At 40.7% G+C, this 20,541-nt stretch overlaps 2 protein-coding genes across 2 annotated transcripts in view; both read left to right on the top strand.

Annotated features, from left to right (window-relative positions):
* The window catches only part of NFKB1 (nuclear factor kappa B subunit 1), a 291,304-nt gene that overhangs the window by 14,387 nt on the left and 256,376 nt on the right, over nt 1-20,541 (top strand). The window lies entirely within an intron of this gene.
* Nucleotides 1-20,541, top strand: part of BANK1 (B cell scaffold protein with ankyrin repeats 1) — a 130,985-nt gene that overhangs the window by 49,256 nt on the left and 61,188 nt on the right. The window contains exons 6-7 of the mRNA XM_070757971.1: nt 6,474-6,597; nt 11,518-11,714. Coding sequence (XP_070614072.1) covers nt 6,474-6,597; nt 11,518-11,714 — 321 coding nt within the window. The remainder of the gene's footprint in view (nt 1-6,473; nt 6,598-11,517; nt 11,715-20,541) is intronic.

The following is a 20,541-nucleotide window of genomic DNA, read 5'->3' as shown; positions in this document are numbered from 1 at the left end:
GGGAGATTATGATCCCACTATATAGAATGCTGGTGAGACCACATTTGGAATACTGTGTTCAGTTCTGGAGACCTCACCTACAAAAAGATATTGACAAAATTGAACGGGTCCAAAGACGGGCTACAAGAATGGTGGAAGGTCTTAAGCATAAAACGTATCAGGAAAGACTTAATGAACTCAATCTGTATAGTCTGGAGGACAGAAGGGAAAGGGGGGACATGATCGAAACATTTAAATATATTAAAGGGTTAAATAAGGTCCAGGAGGGAAGTGTTTTTAATAGGAAAGTGAACACAAGAACAAGGGGACACAATCTGAAGTTAGTTGGGGGAAAGATCAAAAGCAACATGAGAAAATATTATTTTACTGAAAGAGTAGTAGATCCTTGGAACAAACTTCCAGCAGATGTGGTAGATAAATCCACAGTAACTGAATTTAAACATGCCTGGGATAAACATATATCCATCCTAAGATAAAATACAGAAAATAGTATAAGGGCAGACTAGATGGACCATGAGGTCTTTTTCTGCCGTCAGACTTCTATGTTTCTATGTTTCTATGTTTCTATAATTGAAAACTTTAAGAATGTATACAAAAAATGGGCAATGATCTGTAAATAGGTATATTTTTTTATGTAACAAAAACAAAAATAAAACATTTTTTTTTAAAAAAAAGAATAAGTGCAGAAGAGGGCAACCAGAATAATAAAGGGACTAGAAACTATGAGAAAATTGGGAGACAGAAAGTCTGATTATCTGGAATTGCCAACTTATAACAGACCTCCACTGACAACTGATACAGTTTCGTTGATTCATCTGTCTCCTGAATATGTAGACATTTTTATGCAGTTTCACACAAATATGCATATCTTTGAGCAGAGGAATGCTTGGAGCATTGGAAGCAAACACTGGAAAATTACATTCATATACACAGCAGAACCATTTTGTGCCAACAGTGTATTTGAAAGTTTTCCCACACTTTCCAATAGTCCTGAGTGAATAGCTGAGACTGCAAGAGAATGCATGCCTAAAATTTTCCAGGGAGTTCAGAAAATCCCGAACGAAGATCTCTATCCTTAGACTTCAATCCCTTATATCTTGCCACACCAGTGTTTAAACATGTCTTACTGATTACTCATTTCTGTTTTTTTGAAATTATTCATAGAAACATAGAAGTCTGACGGCGGAAAAAGACCTCATGGTCCATCTAGTCTGCCCTTATACTATTTTCTGTATTTTATCTTAGGATGGATCTATGTTTATCCCAGGCATGTTTAAATTCAGTTACTGTGGATTTACCAACCACGTCTGCTGGAAGTTTGTTCCAAGGATCTTCTACTCTTTCAGTAAAATAATATTTTCTCACGTTGCTTTTGATCTTTCCCCCAACTAACCTCAGATTGTGTCCCCTTGTTCTCCTTGTTTTCCTATGAAAAACACTTCCCTCCTGGACCTTATTTAACCCTTTGACATATTTAAATGTTTCGATCATGTCCCCCCTTTTCCTTCTGTCCTCCAGACTATACAGATTGAGTTCATGAAGTCTTTCCTGATACGTTTTATGCTTAAGACCTTCCACCATTCTTGCAGCCCGTCTTTGGACCCGTTCAATTTTGTCAATATCTTTTATTCTTTCAGTAAAATAATATTTTCTCATGTTGCTTTTGATCTTTCCCCCATATTGCTCAGGTGAATATCTGTGTGTGTGTTTAAAAAACCCTTTATTCTATGACTAAGTCCCATATGAATGCGCTTCAGAGAAACTATGGAAAGGAAAAGTGTGTAAATAAAGCTGAAAGGCACAAAATCTTGCAAACCAGAAATGATAGGCTGTCACAAGTAAAGGCACTAATAGCAATCAACACGAGAGGGGAAACAGGAGAACCATATGAGTACGCATGAGAGAATGGGGTGTCCTACTGGATTGGATTCAAAGCTGCTGAACTTTAACCAAGCCATTCTGGGTGAGATCATCCAAGGGCATCCAAGGGCATGGGGTGAGGTATCATCAGTATGCAGATGATACCCAGCTTTACATCTCCACCCCTTGTCCAGTCGGCGAAGCAGTGGAAGTGATGTGCCGGTGCCTAGAGGCTGTTGGGGTCTGGATGGGTGTCAACAGACTCAAGCTCAACCCGGATAAGACGGAGTGGCTGTGGGTTTTGCCTCCCAAGGACAATTCCATCTGTCCGTCCATTACCCTGGGGGGGGAGTCACTAACCCCCTCAGAGAGGGTTCGCAACTTGGGCGTCCTCCTCGATCCACAGCTCACATTAGAGAAACATCTTTCAGCTGTGGCGAGGGGGGCGTTTGCCCAGGTTCGCCTGGTGCACCAGTTGTGGCCCTATTTGGACCGGGAGTCACTGCTCACAGTCACTCATGCCCTCATCACCTCGAGGCTCGACTACTGTAATGCTCTCTACATGGAGCTACCTTTGAAAAGTGTTCGGAAACTTCAGATCGTGCAGAATGCAGCTGCGAGAGCTATCATGGGCGTTCCTAAATTCGCCCATGTCACACCAACACTCCGCAGTCTGCACTGGTTGCCGATCAGTTTCCGGTCACAATTCAAAGTGTTGGTTATGACCTATAAAGCCCTTCATGGCACTGGACCAGAATATCTCCGTGACCACCTTCTGCCGCACGAATCCCAGCGACCAGTTAGGTCCCACAGAGTTGGCCTTCTCTGGGTCCCGTCAACTAAACAATGTCGGTTGGCGGGGCCTAGGGGAAGAGCCTTCTCTGTGGCGGCCCCGACCCTTTGGAACCAACTCCCCCCAGATATCAGAGTTGCCCCCACCCTCCTAGCCTTTCGTAAGCTCCTTAAAACCCACCTCTGTTGTCAGGCATGGGGGAATTGACATGTTCCTTCTCCCTAGGCTTATAAAATTTATGTATGGTACGCTAGTGTGTATGATTGGTTTTAACTTGTGGGGTTTTTAAAATTAATTTAAATATTGGATTTGTTGTACATTGTGTTGCTGTTGCTGTGAGCCGCCCCGAGTCTGCGGAGAGGGGCGGCATACAAATCTGATTAAACTTAAACTTAAACTTAAACTACAGTGGTCCCTCGACTTGCGCGTTCTCGATTAGCACGAAACGCTGCAACACAGTTTTTCAAAAAATATTATTTAAAAAAATAAAATATTAAAAAATAATTTTTTTTTTATTCTGTTCCCTGAATGGAGACCGCCGGCCGCTCAATCGGGCCGGCAGGAAACAGAATGGAGCCTTCCGCGGCGGGGCTGGTAAGTGGGGGAGCCGAGCCCAGCCCCGTGGCATTCGCTTTCCTCCCGCCGGCAGCCGACTGATCGTGGGCTCCTTCGCAACCTCGGAGAGCTTCCTGGTTTTCGTGAGCTTTCATGCCCCGGAAGCTCTCCGAGGTTGCGAAGGAGCCCACGATCAGTCTCGGCTGCGGCTGGGAGGAAGGCGAATCCCCCATGGGCTCCGTTACATCTTCCGCTGCCAGCCAGGCCATGCTGGCGGCAGCGGAACAATCGCTGGCTGTCAACTTTTCTTTTTAAAACTGGGCAGGAGCTGACTTGCCTCCCCAGTGCTAAAAAGAAAAGTTGACAGCCAGCGCTGCGACTGACGGAATGCTGAGCCTCCCGGTGGAAGGCTGCCGCTTGGCCGGGGAAGCTCGGCCGAAAGGGGCTGGAGCGGCAGAGCCGAGCACGCCTTCCGCCCAGGAAGTCCTGCCCCTTCATCCCCACCCCTCGCCCCTGTGGTCGGCGGGGATGAAAGGGCAGGACTCCCTGGGTGGAAGGCGTGCTCGGCTCTGCCGCTCCAGCCCCTTTCGGCCGAGCCTCCCCGGCCAAGCAGCCAGGGAAGTCGAGCCAGGCGTGGCGGCGGCAGCGCTGCTTCTCCGGTCGCCCGGTCCTCTCCTGCCTCCTGCGCCGATGTTCCCCGCTGCGACGGAAGGCAGTCGCTTGGCTAGGGAGGCTCGACCAAAAGGGGCTGGAGCGGCAGAGCCGAGCATGCCTTCCGCCCGGGAAGTCCTGCCCCTTCATCCCCACCCCTCGCCCCTGTGGCCGGCTCATCCAGGGGGGCGTGTGTGGACTGGCAAGCGGCAAGCGGCAAGTGATCTGGCGGGAAGACCAAGGGAAGGTTCCTTCAGCCGCCCAACACCTGATCCGCTCCGCAGCGCGGCAGCAGCGAGGAGCCGAAGATGGGGTTTCCCCTTTGCCTTTACCCCATCTTCGGCTCCTCGCTGCTTCCGCGCTGCGGAGCAGATCAGCTGTTGGGCGGCTGAAGGAATCTTCCCTTGGTCTTCCCCGCCGTCCACACGCAAACTCCACCATCTGCGCATGTGCGGCCATAAAAAAATGGCGCACATGCGCAGATGGTGGTTTTACTTCCGCATCCAATATAATGCGGAAATCGGTTAGCGCGGGAGGTCTTGGAACGTAACCCCCGCGCTAACCGAGAGATCACTGTATTCTAAATACAGCCAATTTGGTGGCTCAGTCTCTCAATGAGAAAGCAGCATCTATGGTACAGAGTTGAGTGATGTTCCTCAACATCCATGATTTTATGATGTTTGGACTTCAACTCCCAGAATCCCCCAGCCACTAGGCAATTCTGGATGATGAAGTCCATGGATTAGAATAGAATAGAATGGAATAGAATAGAATAGAATAGAATAGAATAGAATAGAATTCTTTATTGGCCAAGTGTGATTGGACACACAAGGAATTTGTCTTGGTGCACATGCTCTCAGTGTACATAAAAGAAAATATAGATTTGTCAAGAATCATGTGGTACAACATTTAATGATTGTCATAGGGGTCAAATAAGCAATGAAGAAACAATCAATATTAATAAGCATGTATCCTACCACCTTTACTTTCTCAACCTCCTCTCTGCACATAAGCCTTGGAAAAATAGAAAATACAGTGTTCCCTCGATTTTCGCGGGTTCGAACTTCGCGAAAAGTCTATACCATGGTTTTTCAAAAATATTAATTAAAAAATACTTTGCGGGTTTTCCCCCTATACCACGGTTTTTCCTGCCCGATGACGTCATATGTCATCACCAAACGTCCGTCCACCTTTAATAAATATGTTTTTAATAAACTTTAATAAAGAAACATGGTGAGTAATAATCTAAATGGTTGCTAAGGGAATGGGAAATTGCACTTTAGGGGTTTAAAGTGTTAAGGGAAGGCTTGTGATACTGTTCATAGCCAAAAATAATGTATTTACTTCTGCGTCTCTACTTCGTGGAAATTCGACTTTCGCGGGCAGTCTCGGAACGCATCCCCCGCAAAAGTCGAGGGAACACTGTATATCCTATTTTGTAATTAATTGGAAACACACTACTTCACTACTGGAGGATCTGCAGAAGTAGCCCACGTCCGTGAGCTTTGTAAGTTCCATCATAATTCGTCCACCCAGGATACCACAGCTGCTGTCTCTGGCATAATAAGGCTGTCCTTTAATTACTTTAATTACTTTTCAGAACTTGTTATTCTCCAGAAAATAGCTGCCATGATAAACTTCCACTGATCTTCAGTGATTTTCTTTGCTCTTAAGCCCATCTGAGAAATTACCACTCTTACCAGATCACCAGCAAGTCTCTTAAGAACTAATAGCTGTTTCCAACTTCAGTGGTACAAAATACAGTGATACCTCATCTTACAAACGCCTCGTCAAACAAACTTTTCGTGATTGTTTTGCCTCTTCTTACAAACTATTTTCACCTTACAAACCCACCGCCGTCGCTGGGATGCCCCGCCTCCAGACTTCCGTTGCCAGCAAAGCACCTGTTTTTGTGCTGTTGGGATTTCCCTTAGGCTCTCCTCCATGGGAAACCCCACCTCCGGACTTCCGTGTTTTTGTGATGCTGCAAAGGAATCCCAGCAGGGGAATCCCAGCAGCGCAAAAACAGGCACTTCGCTGGCAACGGAAGTTTGGAGGTGGAGTTTCCCAGCGAGGGGAGCCTCAGTGAAATCGCAGCATCGCAAAAACACAGAGGTCCGGAGGTGGGGTTTCGAGGACTCCGGTGTTTTTGCAATGCTGCGATTTCACTGATGCTCCCTTCGCTGGGAAACCCCAGCTCCAGACTTCCGTTGCTAGCGAAGCGCTCATTTTTGATATGCTGGGATTCCCCTGCTGGGATTCCCTTGCAGCATCGCAAAAACACAGAAGTCCAGAGGTGGGGTTTCCCATGGAGGGGAGCCTCAGGGGATTCCCAGCAGCACAAAAACGGGCGCTTCGGCTGGCAAAAGGGGTGAACTTTGGGCTTGCACACATTAATCGCTTTTCAATTGATTCCTACGGGAAACATTGTTTCATCTTACAAACTTTTCACCTTAAGAACCTCGTCCCGGAACCAATTAAGTTTGTAAGATAAGGTATCACTGTATTCTCACACAAGTTTGCTCTTTTTGCTTTTTCGCTTTTGGATGACAGTTCAAATCTGTATGCCCTCAGGTTATTCTTTGTTTTCCTTGCCTCTATCTCAACCTTACAGGCTTTCAAGTTTTCATCAGCGGAGAAAATGGATAATGTTCTCACACTCTTGCTGAAAAGTTCAATCATTTCTCATGATTTTAGCCGCTTTTCAAATGAAGTCACGGATCACGACCAGGAAACTGGTATGTACGTATATTATCCTTTGTTTGATTTGTTTCCTGAGAAGGTTCGTGCCGGGGTCATTTTTCATGTATGTTAATACAGGGCACACTTTGTGAGAACCTCAAGTTTCACAAAAGTGTCGACACTCACCCACCCACCCCCATCAAAAAATATAAAGAAGAGAGTGTTCATAATTTATTGGTTTTTGGCTAATAGTCGTTTCATCAATATTGTTTGGCTGGATTATAATATTAATTTATAGATTATTATTACATTATTACTATGAATGTTTTATGTTGTTTATTTATTTTATTTATTTATTTTGTCCAATACACAATGAGGGTTTTAGTGGGTGTATATCTATGTATACATAATAAAATACATGATGAAGGTTATAGAGGAGATACTCATAGTAAAATATATCTAAGAAATAATAGAAAAGAAGATAAAGTAATAGAACATATCAATGAAAGAATAGAAGAAGAGATATAGGAATAGAAGAAAGGTATAGGAGATATAGGAGAGCAATAGGACAGGGGACGGAAGGCACTCTAGTGCACTTGTACTCGCCCCTTACTGACCTCTTAGGAATCTGGATAGGTCAACCGTAGATAATCTAAGGGTAAAGTGTTGGGGGTTTGGGGATGACACTATGGAGTCCGGTAATGAGTTCCACGCTTCAACAACTCGGTTATTGAAGTCATATTTTTTACAGTCAAGTTTGGAGCGGTTAATATTAAGTTTAAATCTGTTGTGTGCTCTTGTGTTGTTGTGGTTGAAGCTGAAGTAGTCGCCGACAGGCAGGACGTTGCAGCATATGATCTTGTGGGCAATACTTAGATCTTGTTTTGTTCATTGATTATTTTATCTAAGGATGTCTTAATTGTTGATTTATGACTGCAAACATTCATAATCCTAGAAAGATTTGGAAAGATGTAACTGGAATAAATAAATAGCTTGAGACTGCCCAGGCCTAAGCGATTGGGGAAAAATATAAAAGGAGAAGTGAAGTGAAGAATTATGTTTAATGGTATATATTAGAAATATATTTCGCTGGCTGGCTGGCTGATTGACTGGCTGTTTTTAACATTAAACAGAAGCCCCTCATAATGCAATTCTTTTTTTTAAGATTTCACTGGTAAAATTGCCAAAAAAGCACTAAGAGTCACAAACTTAATTCTACGCAGCTTCTTTAGAAACACCGATCTACTAACCAGAGCATGCAAAACATTTGTCAGACCAATTCTTGAATACAGCTCACCTGTATAGAATCCACACTGCATAACAGACATTAATACAATTGAAGGAGTCCAGGAATACTTCACAAGAAGAGACCTCCACTCCTCCTCACGCAACAAATTAACTTACTCCTCTAGACTTCAATTACTTTAGAAAATTTACAGCTACACCGCCTCCGAACTGAATTAACTGTTGTTCATAAAGTCATACATCACAATGTACTCCCAGTTAGCGACTACTTCGCCTTTAACAACAACAACAACAACACAAGAGCATGCAATAGATACAAAGTAAATGTAAATCGCTCCAAACTAGACTGCAGAAAATGAATACGATTTCAGCAATAGAGTGGTCAACGCCTGGAATTCACTACCAGACTCTGTTGTTTCTTCCCCCAATCCCAAAATCTTCAACCTTACATTAACATATTGACAATCTGAGAAGTTTTCACCATAAATTTAAGCTACCCCCTACCATTAAATAGTGTTGAGCAACTAGAAATAAACAACATACATAAGTGCACTGGAGTGCCTTTCGTCCCCTGTCCAATTGTCTTTCCTTTCTTTCACCTATTTTATATATTCTCTTCCTTTCATATATCCTCTCCTCTAAGTTCACTTTCACCCTCTTTTATATTATCACATGTCTATTTTTCTTCCTATGTATTTGTGTATTGGACAAATGAATGAATGAATGAATGAATGAATGAATGAATGAATGAATGAATAAATAAATAAATAAATAACTGAATAGTGTTGAGCAACTAGAAATAAACAACCATAGTGTTTCCTATAACCCAGCCTCCTTGGCCCAAGATCTATAATAAATAAATAAATAAATCTGATTTAGCAATGCTGCAGTTCAGTATAAATTCAGACTATAAATTCTTCTGTAGGGGCAATAATCTTGGAGGAATAAATAAAGGTAAAGCAGTAACAATATTTTCTGACACTTTATTTGCAGATGTTCCTTGCTGGGTTGTTATCCAATTCATCTAGATTAAAAAAAGACTATAATGTGCGATGCACCTCATGCTGTGGTTGAACGGTGCTTTTCCTGAGATAATTGCTGTTCGTGCATTCAGATTTTCCCCATTGATACTGAAGATGTAGGTTTACAGGTCAAAAGTTATAATTAACAGTAATTATAGTGGGCTCTGAGCAAGGTGGCGATGGTAAGGAATAAAAGACTATTTGTTCAGGAAATGATCCTATCAGAAAAATGTTCATTTCTATTTAAAAAAGAAAAAATATACTTGTTGAGTTGACAGAGAAAATAATAGATGTATCTGGTTTTGTAGATAATGTTTAGAAATCTGAGAAACTCCCGTGCTGACACCAAGAAAATTATAATCTACCATAATAAACTATAATATGCAGACCCAATGAAATATAATATTGAAGCAAATCTTGGCTTCCAAGATTCGCCCACGTTTCTTCAACACTCCGTGGCTTGCATTGGCTGCCGATCAGTTTCCGGTCACAATTCAAAGTGTTGGTCATGACCTTTAAAGCCCTACATGGCAATGGACCAGATTACCTCCGGAACCGCCTGCTACCACACGAATCCCAGCGACCGATAAGGTCCCACAGAGTTGGCCTTCTCCGGGTCCCATCGACTAAACAATGTCGTTTGGCAGGCCCTAGGGGAAGAGCCTTCTCTGTGGCGGCCCTGGCCCTCTGGAACCAACTCCCCCCGGAGATTAAAACTGCCCCCACCCTCCCTGTCTTTTGTAAACTAGTCAAGACTCATTTATACCGCCAGGCATGGGGGAGTTGAGATATTCCTTCCCCCTAGGCCATTACAAGTTATGCATGGTATGTTTGTGTGTATGTTTGGTTTTATAATAAGGGTTTTTAGGTTTTTTTATTATTGGATTGTTACATGTTGTTTTTATCACTGTTGTTAGCCGCCCTGAGTCTACGGAGAGGGGCGGCATACAAATCCAATAAATTATTATTATTATTATTATTATTATTATTATTATTATTATTATCATTATTATTATTATTAATAATAATAATATAGCAAAGTTCACATTTCTTTCTATTGCCGTGTTATTGTTATTACATTGTGCAATTTATCCCTTGTCTTTTAAAATGTACGATCCCAAAGATGATGAATAAGAATTCAGTGTTTTATTGAGTAATGTTATTCCAGCTGACAACAATATGTGCCTTGTAATGAGCATTTAGTTTTGGCTTACTTTTTTCACAAGGACTCAAGTGACAAATAAAATGAACAGGCACAGTTCTTGACCTGTTTCATGACACCTTTTAACCATCTTCACATGTATAGAGCCTATTACAGAAGCCTTTAAATGGCCTATGTGATTAGCAAACTGATATTCTTAACACATTTTAGCTGTATTTGTTACTCTGTGCCATTGAAAGAAACAATTATCTTTCCAATTACCGCAGCACATCTCTTTAGAATTTTGTTCAACTAAGCAACAAAAAGACGAGTGTGCAATTAATACTCATGGATCATAAATATATATTAGACTTGTTTGTGGTGTTTGCACTATTTCCTTATTTCTATTAAGGCACCATAATTATTTATTCAGTTGTATTAAGTTGTAAGTGAACTTCCAAAGCATCATGATAAGTTCAAAAATCATTATTAATTTAAAAGGAATGGTAGCAGCATGTAAAAGGACACATATAATTTGTTTCTATGTGATTTTGGGTCCATCTTTACAGAAAATCAACTTGTGTTCATAGTTCCCTCTATGCTGAGCAGTGAGCAATCACTCACTTAAACATCATCATCAACTCAGAGTTTTCCAAACCTGCCCAGAAGCTGAGAGGGAAAGAGTGAGAGGGAAGGAGAGAGAGAGGAAGAGAGGAAGAGAGAGAAACAGATAGAAAAAAGAGAGGAAGGAAAAGAGAAAGAAAAAGAATGGGAGTAAGGAAGAGAGAAAGGAAATCAAAATCTAGTTTGAAACTAGCTTAACTATTTAAGTGGCATTTTGATATTGATAGAGTTGCCCTATTATGAGCTCACTGTTATAGACACACAGTATAGTATTTTATTTTGAAATTCTCTGAGGCAAAACAGGGTGGGCTTTTTATTTATTTGTTTGTTTGTTTGTTTATTTGTTTATTTGTTTGTTTGTTTATTATTTCTGTGCCGCCCAGTCCCAAAGGGACTGCCGCTCAGACACTATACTTTTCCGCCCCCCCCCCCCAAAAAAAAAAATTAGAGGGAACACTGCATCTGTTTGAACTGATCTAAGGGAATTTATTTATTTCTTTTGTCCAATACATAATACACATTGAAGAGAAAGATATGTAATAATATAAGTAAAGAAAAGAATAGAAGAAAAGATATAAAAGTGTAGGTGAACATATTTGAAAGGAAGAAAAGATAAATGAGATAAGGAGAGACAATTGAACAGGGGCCGGAAGGCACAGTGGTGCACTTATGCACGCCCCTTACTGACCTCTAAGGAACCTGGAGAGGTCAATCGTGGAGAGTCTAAGGGGAAAATGTTGGGGGTTAGGAGTTGACACTACTGAGTCAGGTAATGAGTTCCACGCTTCGACAACTCGGCTGCTGAAGTCATATTTTTTACAGTCAAGTTTGGAGCGGTTAATATTAAGTTTGAATCTGTTGCATGCTGTTTTGTGTGATGTTTTTGTGTTTTGTGTGATGTTTTTGTGATTTATATATATGCACATCTTTGTTTTTCTATCCAGATTCACAGTTAGAGGAACTTCCCACTCTTCTCCATTGTGCAGCTAAATTTGGATTAAAGAAACTTGCTGGAATTCTTCTCCAAGATCCCAAAGCCATTCAAGTGTGTAGAATTACTAACAAGTCTGGAGAAAGCCCAGCTCAGGTTGCAAAAAAGTATGGCCAGAAAGAAATTTGGAAGGTCCTTGAAGAGTTGGCAGTAAGTACCTGCTGTTACATATGGACATTACATTCATAGTATGTTATGAAATCAATGGGAACACTAGTTCCACTTTGTGAAATTTCATTGTGATAAAAGACGGAAAGAAATCTGTGGACAGACAGATTTGTGAATATTATATTTATTTATTTTATTTATTTATTGGATTTGTATGCCACCCCTCTCCGTAGACTCGGGGAGGCTAACAACAGTAATAAAAAAACCGCATGTAACAATCCAATACTAAAACAACTAAAAAACCCTTATTGTAAAACCAAACATACATACAAACGTACCATGCATAAATTGTAAAGGCCTAGGGGGGAAGAATATCTCAGTTCCCCCATGCCTGACGGCAGAGGTGGGTTTTAAGGAGCTTACAAAAGGCGAGGAGGGTGGGGGCAATTCTAATCTCCAGGGGGAGTTGGTTCCAGAGGGCCGGGGCCGCCACAGAGAAGGCTCTTCCCCTGGGTCCCGCCAAACGACATTGTTTAGTTGACAGGACCCGGAGAAGGCCCACTCTGTGGGACCTAACTGGTCACTGGTGCAGCAGAAGGTGGTCCCTGAGATAGTCTGGTCCGGTGCCATGAAGGGCTTTATAGGTCATAACCAACACTTTGAATTGTGACCGGAAACTGATCGGCAACCAATGCAGACTGCGGAGTGTTGGTGTGACATGGGCATATTTGGGAAAGCCCATGACTGCTCTCGCAGCTGCATTCTGCACGATCTGAAGTTTCCGAACACTTTTCAAAGGTAGCCCCATGTAGAGAGCGTTACAGTAGTCGAGCCTCGAGGTGATGAGGGCATGAGTGACTGTGAGTAGTGAGTCCCTATCCAGATACACAATCTATAAACACAATTTATAAACATTCGTTCTAATGATACATGCATTATACTGTTTCATGATAATTTGATATTTTTGCTTTTTGAATGAGAAGTCTAAAATGCATAATTATAGCGAATGAAATGTGTTATATGATCAACTATTATTTAGATTCTTTTGCATCAATTGCATGTTTGATTTTGCCAATTTAGTATTATAAAAAGTAATGGTATATTCTAACAAATTATATAGTATAACCAGAGAGGGGGTGTTTTCTTTTACATCACCAAATTTATCCTAAGTGTTATTGAAGGAAGGCAACCAACTTCTTCCTAAATTTCTAAAGGTTGGCATTAGGCAATGTAAGCAAACATAGTTTGTTTCTTGAAAATGTATTGATGGGCATTGATACAAATAAATTAACTGCCATTGCAGCATTAACCTCAAAAAATAGAGGAGGAGGGGAGAGGAAGAGAAAGGGGAGGGGGAGGGAGGGAGAGAGTGGAGGAGATGAGAAATAAAAGCAGACATATTACATCTTGAAGATGGTTCAATGTACAAAGTTATACAAACTATTGTACAAAGTTGCACAATATACAACTTTTATGATCAGAATTCTCTTTCATTGCTACCCAGACCCAAATGTGTAGCAATGAAAGAGAATTCACCATCTTTCAGCTGTGGCGAGGGGGGCATTTGCCCAGGTTTGCCTGGTGCTCCAGTTGCGGCCCTATTTGGACCGGGACTCACTGCTCACAGTCACTCATGCACTCATCACCTCGAGGTTCGACTACTGCAATGCTCTCTACATGGGGCTACCTTTGAAAAGTGTTCGGAAACTTCAGATCGTGCAGAATGCAGCTTCGAGAGCAATCATGGTCTTCCCCAGGTATGCCCATGTTACACCAACACTCCGCAGTCTGCATTGGTTGCCGATCAATTTCCGGTCACAATTCAAAGTGTTGGTTATGACCTATAAAGCCCTTCATGGCATCGGACCAGAATATCTCCGAGACCGCCTTCTGCTGCACGAATCCCAGCGACCGATTAAACAATGTCGGTTGGCAGGTCCCAGGGGAAGAGCCTTCTCTGTGGCGGCCCCAACTCTCTGGAACCAGCTCCCCCCAGAGATTAGAACTGCCCCTACCCTCCTTGCCTTTCGTAAACTCCTTAAAACCCACCTTTGTCATCAGGCATGGGGGAACTGAGATATTTCCCCCGGGCCTATATAATTTATGTAGGGTATGTTTAGAGGTATGTCTGCTTAAAAATTGGGGTTTTTAACTATTTTAAATTTTAAATTGTAAATTATTAGATTTGTCATGAACTGTTTTATTGTGTTGTGAGCCGCCCCGAGTCTACGGAGAGGGGTGGCATACAAATCTAATAAATAAATAAATAAATTCTGATCATAAAAGTTTTGATTGAAAATAACTTTGTAAAGGGCAAGTTTTCAACTGAACCTCCATCACTCATTGATTCATCCTTCTGACCAAAGAGATACCCAACGAATGCTAGAAAAAATGTATGGAATCAAAGCAGGGGTGGGCTACTACCCGGATGGGGGGGAACGCAGTGGTGTAGTGAAAATGGAGCTGCACCCCAGAGCACCCAATTTGCATTGAAAGATGTTGAAAGAAAATGCAGGGTGTCCTGCATAAGCCACGCTCACAGTGTGGTAGTAAAACTTTTGGTAGCCCTTCACTGAATCAAAGTATCCATTGGAGAAATCATTGGTTGCCGATTGCTTTCCGAATGCAATTTAAAGTGTTGGTTATGACCTATGGTGTTGGTTATAACCATACGGCCTTCAGGTCCCACAGATTCAGCCTTCTCCAGATGCCGACAATTAGACAATGTTGCTTGGTGGGGCCTAGAGGAAGAGCCTTCTCAGTGTGGGCCCCGCCCTCTGGGACCAGCTCCCCCAGAAATTCGTACTGCTCCCACCCTCCTCGCCTTCCGCAAGAGCTTGAACACCCACTTGTGCCAACAGGCCTGGGACCATTAGTTATTAGCCCCTGGTTAATGAATGGAACACATGTTTATTGTCTGAATGAAAGTGATTGATTTTAAGAAAAAGAGATTTTAGATTTGTTTAATTTGATAATTGGATTTAAGATATTTTATTGTTTTTATATGTTGTAAGCCGCCCTGAGTCCGTGGAGAGGGACGGCATATAAATCAAATAAGTAAGGAAAGAAAGAAAGAAAGAAAGAAAAGAGAGAGAGAGAAAGAAAGAAGGAAGGAAGGAAGGAAAGAAGGAAGGAAGGAAAAGAGAGAGAGAAGGAAGGAAGAAAGAAAGAAAGAAAGAAAGAAGGAAGGAAGGAAGGAAGGAAGGAAAAGAGAGAGAGAAAGAGGAGGAAGGAAGGAAGGAAGGAAGGAAGGAAGGAAGGAAGGAAGGAAGGAAGGAAGGAAGAAAGAAAGAAAGAAAGACAGACAGACAACATACAGTATGTTACATATTGAGTAAATCAGCCCATGGCAATAGCCATGAAACTCTTCTCCCCCACCAAAAAAAAAGTGCCCAAAATTTAAACTAAAAATTATCCAGCTAATTTTCGTCTCAGAAACTGGTTTAATTTAAAACATTGATTTCCTTCCATTAGTTCATATGCTTAAAACAATTATAGTTCTTTCTCTTCATAGTAGTTACTTGGGCTGCCAAGAAAATGAGGAGATGGACATTTGGCTGGATATTTTTTTTTTAACTTTGGACCTTTTTTGCCAGCATAATTAAACTAAAAGGTAGAATTATGTGCAGCTGCCAAATGGTTATCAGTAAAGCTGGCAGTTTTTAAACATCAGGTTGTAGCATTTTTGTGGCGTTTATTTTAAATTCTGTACCATTACGTTAGACATTTGCACCCAATCCTTTTCAACGAGAGTTTTTGTACGAGGTATGAACCAACATTCTCAAAAGAGGAGGTAGAAAAAGGTCCACAGAAGAAAATAATAGTTGCCCGCACTCCCTTTCTTTGTTACTTTTCTACCACTGCTAATTTTACATTACAGGCCATGTGAAAATTCTGGTAACCAATTTTTTTTTTAATCCAAGTCATCTGAGAAAGTTATTATATTTTTATTAATTTTTAACAAGTTTAATAGACACACAACATAAAACAGTGCATAGTGAAATGTGCCCACCACCCCAACACACACACAAAACCCATCACAAATTAGGGGTGTTTCTTATATAATCCACTTTAAGCCAAGAGCAATATATCTATTTACATATTATAGAGTGATTCCAATTTATTTCTTATAGCTTGGTCTCAGATTCTACTCATCATATATTTATTTATTTATTTATTTATTTATTTGTATTTATGTATTTATGTATTTATTTATTTATGTATGTATGTATGTATGTATGTATGTATTTATTTATTTATTTATTTATTTATTTATTTATTTATTTATTTATTTAGTTATTTAGTTATTTAGTTATTTAGTTATTTAGTTATTTAGTTATTTAGTTATTTAGTTATTTAGTTATTTAGTTATTTAGTTATTTAGTTATTTAGTTATTTAGTTATTTAGTTATTTAGTTATTTAGTTATTTAGTTATTTAGTTATTTAGTTATTTAGTTATTTATTCGATTTTTATGCCGCCCTTCTCCTTAGACTCAGGGCGGCTTACAACATGTTAGCAATAGCACTTTTTTAACAGAGCTAGGCTATTGCCCCCACAATCCGGGTCCTCATTTTACCCACCTCGGAAGGATGGAAGGCTGAGTCAACCTTGAGCCGGTGATGAGATTTGAACCGCTGACCTTCAGATCTACAAGTCAGCTTCAGTGCCCTGCAGTACAGCACTCTACCTGCTGTGCCACCCCGGCTTTTATATCTATATATCGTCTTACCTTGTCCCACCGTCCCATCAGTTGTCCCAATTTAATTTCATTATCCAAATTTATCCTTTTATCCATAATTTCAAATTGAATATGGTCCACCATGTACCTATACCAGTTTTGCATTGTCCATTTTGTCGCATCCTTCCAACCCAAAACTATTACCGCCTGAGCGCTTTCTATTGCTGCTTTTTTTATTTCTCTAAATTCTACCATCGCATTTCTTTTAACTAGTACTGCTATTTCCTTAGTGATTGTCCATTGTATATTTAAGATTCTATTAATGTCCTCTTGCACTTTTTGCCAAAATTCCTGCACTATCGGGCATTCCCAAAACATATGCATAAACACTCCTTTATCTTGACACCCGTGCCAACAAATACCCCTGACATTCTGCTGAAAGTGTGTGAGTTGAACGGGAGTAAAATACCACTTATGTAATATTTTCCTTCTCATTTCCCTGATTCTTGTATTTTTAATTTTCCTTATATTTCCTACTATATTTTCCATCTCTTGTACCTCTACTTGTATCTCATTTTGCCACCATTTAGTCAGTCCTTTAATCGTGTCCCCGTCTGACTGCACTAGCAACTTATATATATTGGTTGCTTGCGCCTTTATACCCTCACTTTTTTCTCTTATTATTTTCTTTAACCCTGTCTCCTCCCTCAATAGTACTTCTTTATTCTCCCTTTCATTAAGATATTTACATATTTGCCAGACCCATCCTAGACTACTGCTCATCTGTCTGGAACCCATACCACATCTCAGACATCAACACCCTTGAAAATGTCCAAAGATATTTCACCAGAAGAGCCCTTCACTCCTCCACTCGAAACAAAATATCCTACGAAAATAGACTAACAATCCTGGGTCTAGAAAGCCTAGAACTACGGCGCCTAAAGCACGATTTGAGTATTACCCACAAGATCATATGCTGCAACATCCTACCGGTCAATGACTACTTCAGCTTCAACCGCAACAACACAAGAGCACGCAACAGATTCAAACTTAATACGAACCGCTCCAAACTTGACTGTAAAAAATATGATTTCAACAATCGAGTTATCGAAGCGTGGAACTCATTACCGGACTCAATTGTGTCAACCCCTAACCCCCAACATTTCTCCCTTAGACTCTCCACGATTGACCTCTCCAGGTTCCTAAGAGGCCAGTAAGGGGCGTACATAAGTGCACTGGTGTGCCTTTCGTCCCCTGTCCAATTGTCTTTCCTTTCTCTCACTTATCATATATATTTTCTTTCTTTCATATATCCTCTCCTCTAAGTTCACTTTACCCTTATATATATATTACTACATGTCTATTTTTCTTCCTATGCATTTGTATATTGGACAAATGAATAAATAAATAAATATTGCATTTATTTGTAGCCATCTTCCCTTACCTAACCACCATTCTATATGGTTTCTACTTGGCCTACCATCCTTCTCATATAACTGTTGGATCTTAGTTATTCCTCTTCCCTTAAACTCTCCTAAACTGTCATTGCTTTATGTAATAAATAGAGATAATGAAACAAATTTAAATCGGGTTATAGGCATCTGAGAAAGTTAATACATTGCGACACAGTGCAATAAGGGATTGTTTGTGTGGGAGCTGGCATCTGCCGGGATCAACTACCATCTCGTTACCTCCCCCAGCAATTCCATTTTGCTTGTCTTCATTATTCCAAGAGAAAAATAGTCTCTATTCCAACCTCTCTACAATGGGAAATTAATTGGAAGAAGTCGTTGCGCAACATAATATATGTGTGGCTATTTCTTAATTCCAAAGCTAAGAGACACAGCACAACAGATCTTTAAAAAGATCTTTAAGCAGAAGGGTTGGGCCAAGAAGGATTGTGATATAGGTTAATGGAAAATAGCTGTTGAGCATATTGGCTTAGAAGTGGAAATCTACTTTAGAAATGGAATGGAAAATTCTGATATACAATATACTACTAAAAAGTAATGTTTTGATTTATCGTGTGGCATCTGAGTCTTCTACTGTCCTACAAATGGATCACTTACTGTGTTCTTCATAATCAGAGCAAAGTACATTGGTACCTAAGAACGCCTCTACTTACGAATTTTTCTAGATAAGAACTGGGTGTTCAAGATCTTCTCAAGAACCATTTTCCACTTACAAACCTGAGCCTCCGAAACTGTAACCGAAAAAGGCAGGGAGAAGCCTCTTTGGGGCCTCTCGAGGAATCTCCTGGGAGGAAATAGAGCCAGAAAAGGCAGGGAGAAGCCTCCATGGGGCCTCTCTAGGAATCTCCTGGGAGGAAACAGAGCCAGAAAAGGCAGGGAGAAGCCTCTGTGGGGCCTCTCTAGGAATCTCCTGGGAGGAAACAGAGCCAGAAAAGGCAGGGAGAAGCCTCCGTGGGGCCTCTCTAGGAATCTCCTGGAGGAAACAGAGCCAGAAAAGGCAGGGAGAAGCCTCCGTGGGGCCTCTCTAGGAATCTCCTGGAGGAAACAGAGCCAGAAAAGGCAGGGAGAAGCCTCCGTGGGGCCTCTCTAGGAATATCCTAGGAGGAAACAGGACCTCCACCCTCCCTATGGTTTTCCCCAATCACACACATTCTTTGATTTTACATTGATTCCTATGGGAAAAATTGCTTCTTCTTACAAACATTTCTACTTAAGAACCTGATCACGGAACAGATTAAGTTCGTAAGTAGAGGTACCACTCTATATCCAAATCAATTTATACAAACTCAAATATTTAACTCCAGGATATAAGATCAAATTAGATCTGCAGATCCTTCTCTACTGGAAATCAAAATGAATTATTGGGTGGGAATTCACCACCTGAACAAAACAGCTGATCCTTGTCATCTTCCTTAGTTCATTAAAGATTGCAAAATGCTTTTTTTTTGCTATGCTAATATAATGGGCAGGGATGGGGAGAAGTCGTTTTTCTTTCCATATGGCCTTGAGCCCAACAAACAGCTCAGCTTAATCTGCTTCCAAGAATTTCCCATTAGAATTTTAAAGCTGATCCTCAGATAGAACTTACATAAAACGAACATCAGGGTTCGCTTTTTATATTGTGAAATAGTTCAAGAAGATACAAAATATTCAGGGTCCCCAAAGTCACACAAGAAATTGGCAGAGGTAGAAAGCCTACCTCAAAAAGAAGCCGAACAGTATTAAGATGTTACTGTTGATCAAAGGACAAGGAGATTCGGGTTCAAATGTCTGTTCAATCATGAAGCTCATTGGAGAACTGTCTGTCTTCAGGCTTTGAACGTCTCTCTTATGGAAATGAGATAAGAGGAAGTCACTATGAATTATGTATACTCACACTGAAGTTCTGTTCTGAGGCTCTACCTTCCTTCAGATTGTCACATTAGGGGCAACACTCCAGAAAGAAAAAAATCCCTGAACAGATTTTAAAAGTAGATGTGCAACCAAAACAATTTGTTTATTTAGTATTATTAAATACACTTAGCCTGAAAAGTTTCGCTTGTTTGTTTTTAAAAAAAATAATAATACCGACTATCATGTAGATGACTTTTGCATTTCCTGATAATGAACAACATTATTTCAGTTTGATATTTTTCCCAAAGCTTTGCAAATATTTTAATTTTTCTGCTAATAATATAGGTCTAGTTACAGCATCTATATATTTTCAGTACGTATTTTTGCTATTATCTTTAATAGTGTTGGGCGAACCCAACGAAGTTCAGGTTCGGCGAACTCTGGTAACTATATTCTTCTCTTATGGCAAAAAATGAGAACTCAGAACTGGTATCTTCTTTTCTGACTAATACATTTTATTATAAGTCAGGAAAGATGCGACCAGACTCCTAATTTTATCAGACCGTGATGAAATTAAGATCAGGGCAAGAAGGCCTCACCTACAGTTCTGGAGACCTCGCCTACAAAAAGATATTGACAAAATTGAACGGGTCCAAAGACGGGCTAAAAGAATGGTGGAAGGTCTTAAGCATAAAACGTATCAGGAAAGACTTCATGAACTCAATCTGTATAGTCTGGAGGACAGAAGGAAAAGGGGGGACATGATCGAAACATTTAAATATGTCAAAGGGTTAAATAAGGTCCAGGAGGGAAGTGTTTTTAATAGGAAAGTGAACACAAGAACAAGGGGACACAATCTGAGGTTAGTTGGGGGAAAGATCAAA

This window comes from Erythrolamprus reginae, chromosome 7 (genome assembly GCF_031021105.1).
Source record: "Erythrolamprus reginae isolate rEryReg1 chromosome 7, rEryReg1.hap1, whole genome shotgun sequence".
Taxonomy (NCBI): domain Eukaryota; kingdom Metazoa; phylum Chordata; class Lepidosauria; order Squamata; family Dipsadidae; genus Erythrolamprus; species Erythrolamprus reginae.
Note: the sequence above shows the minus strand (reverse complement) of the source record. Positions and strands in the feature narration are given on the sequence as shown.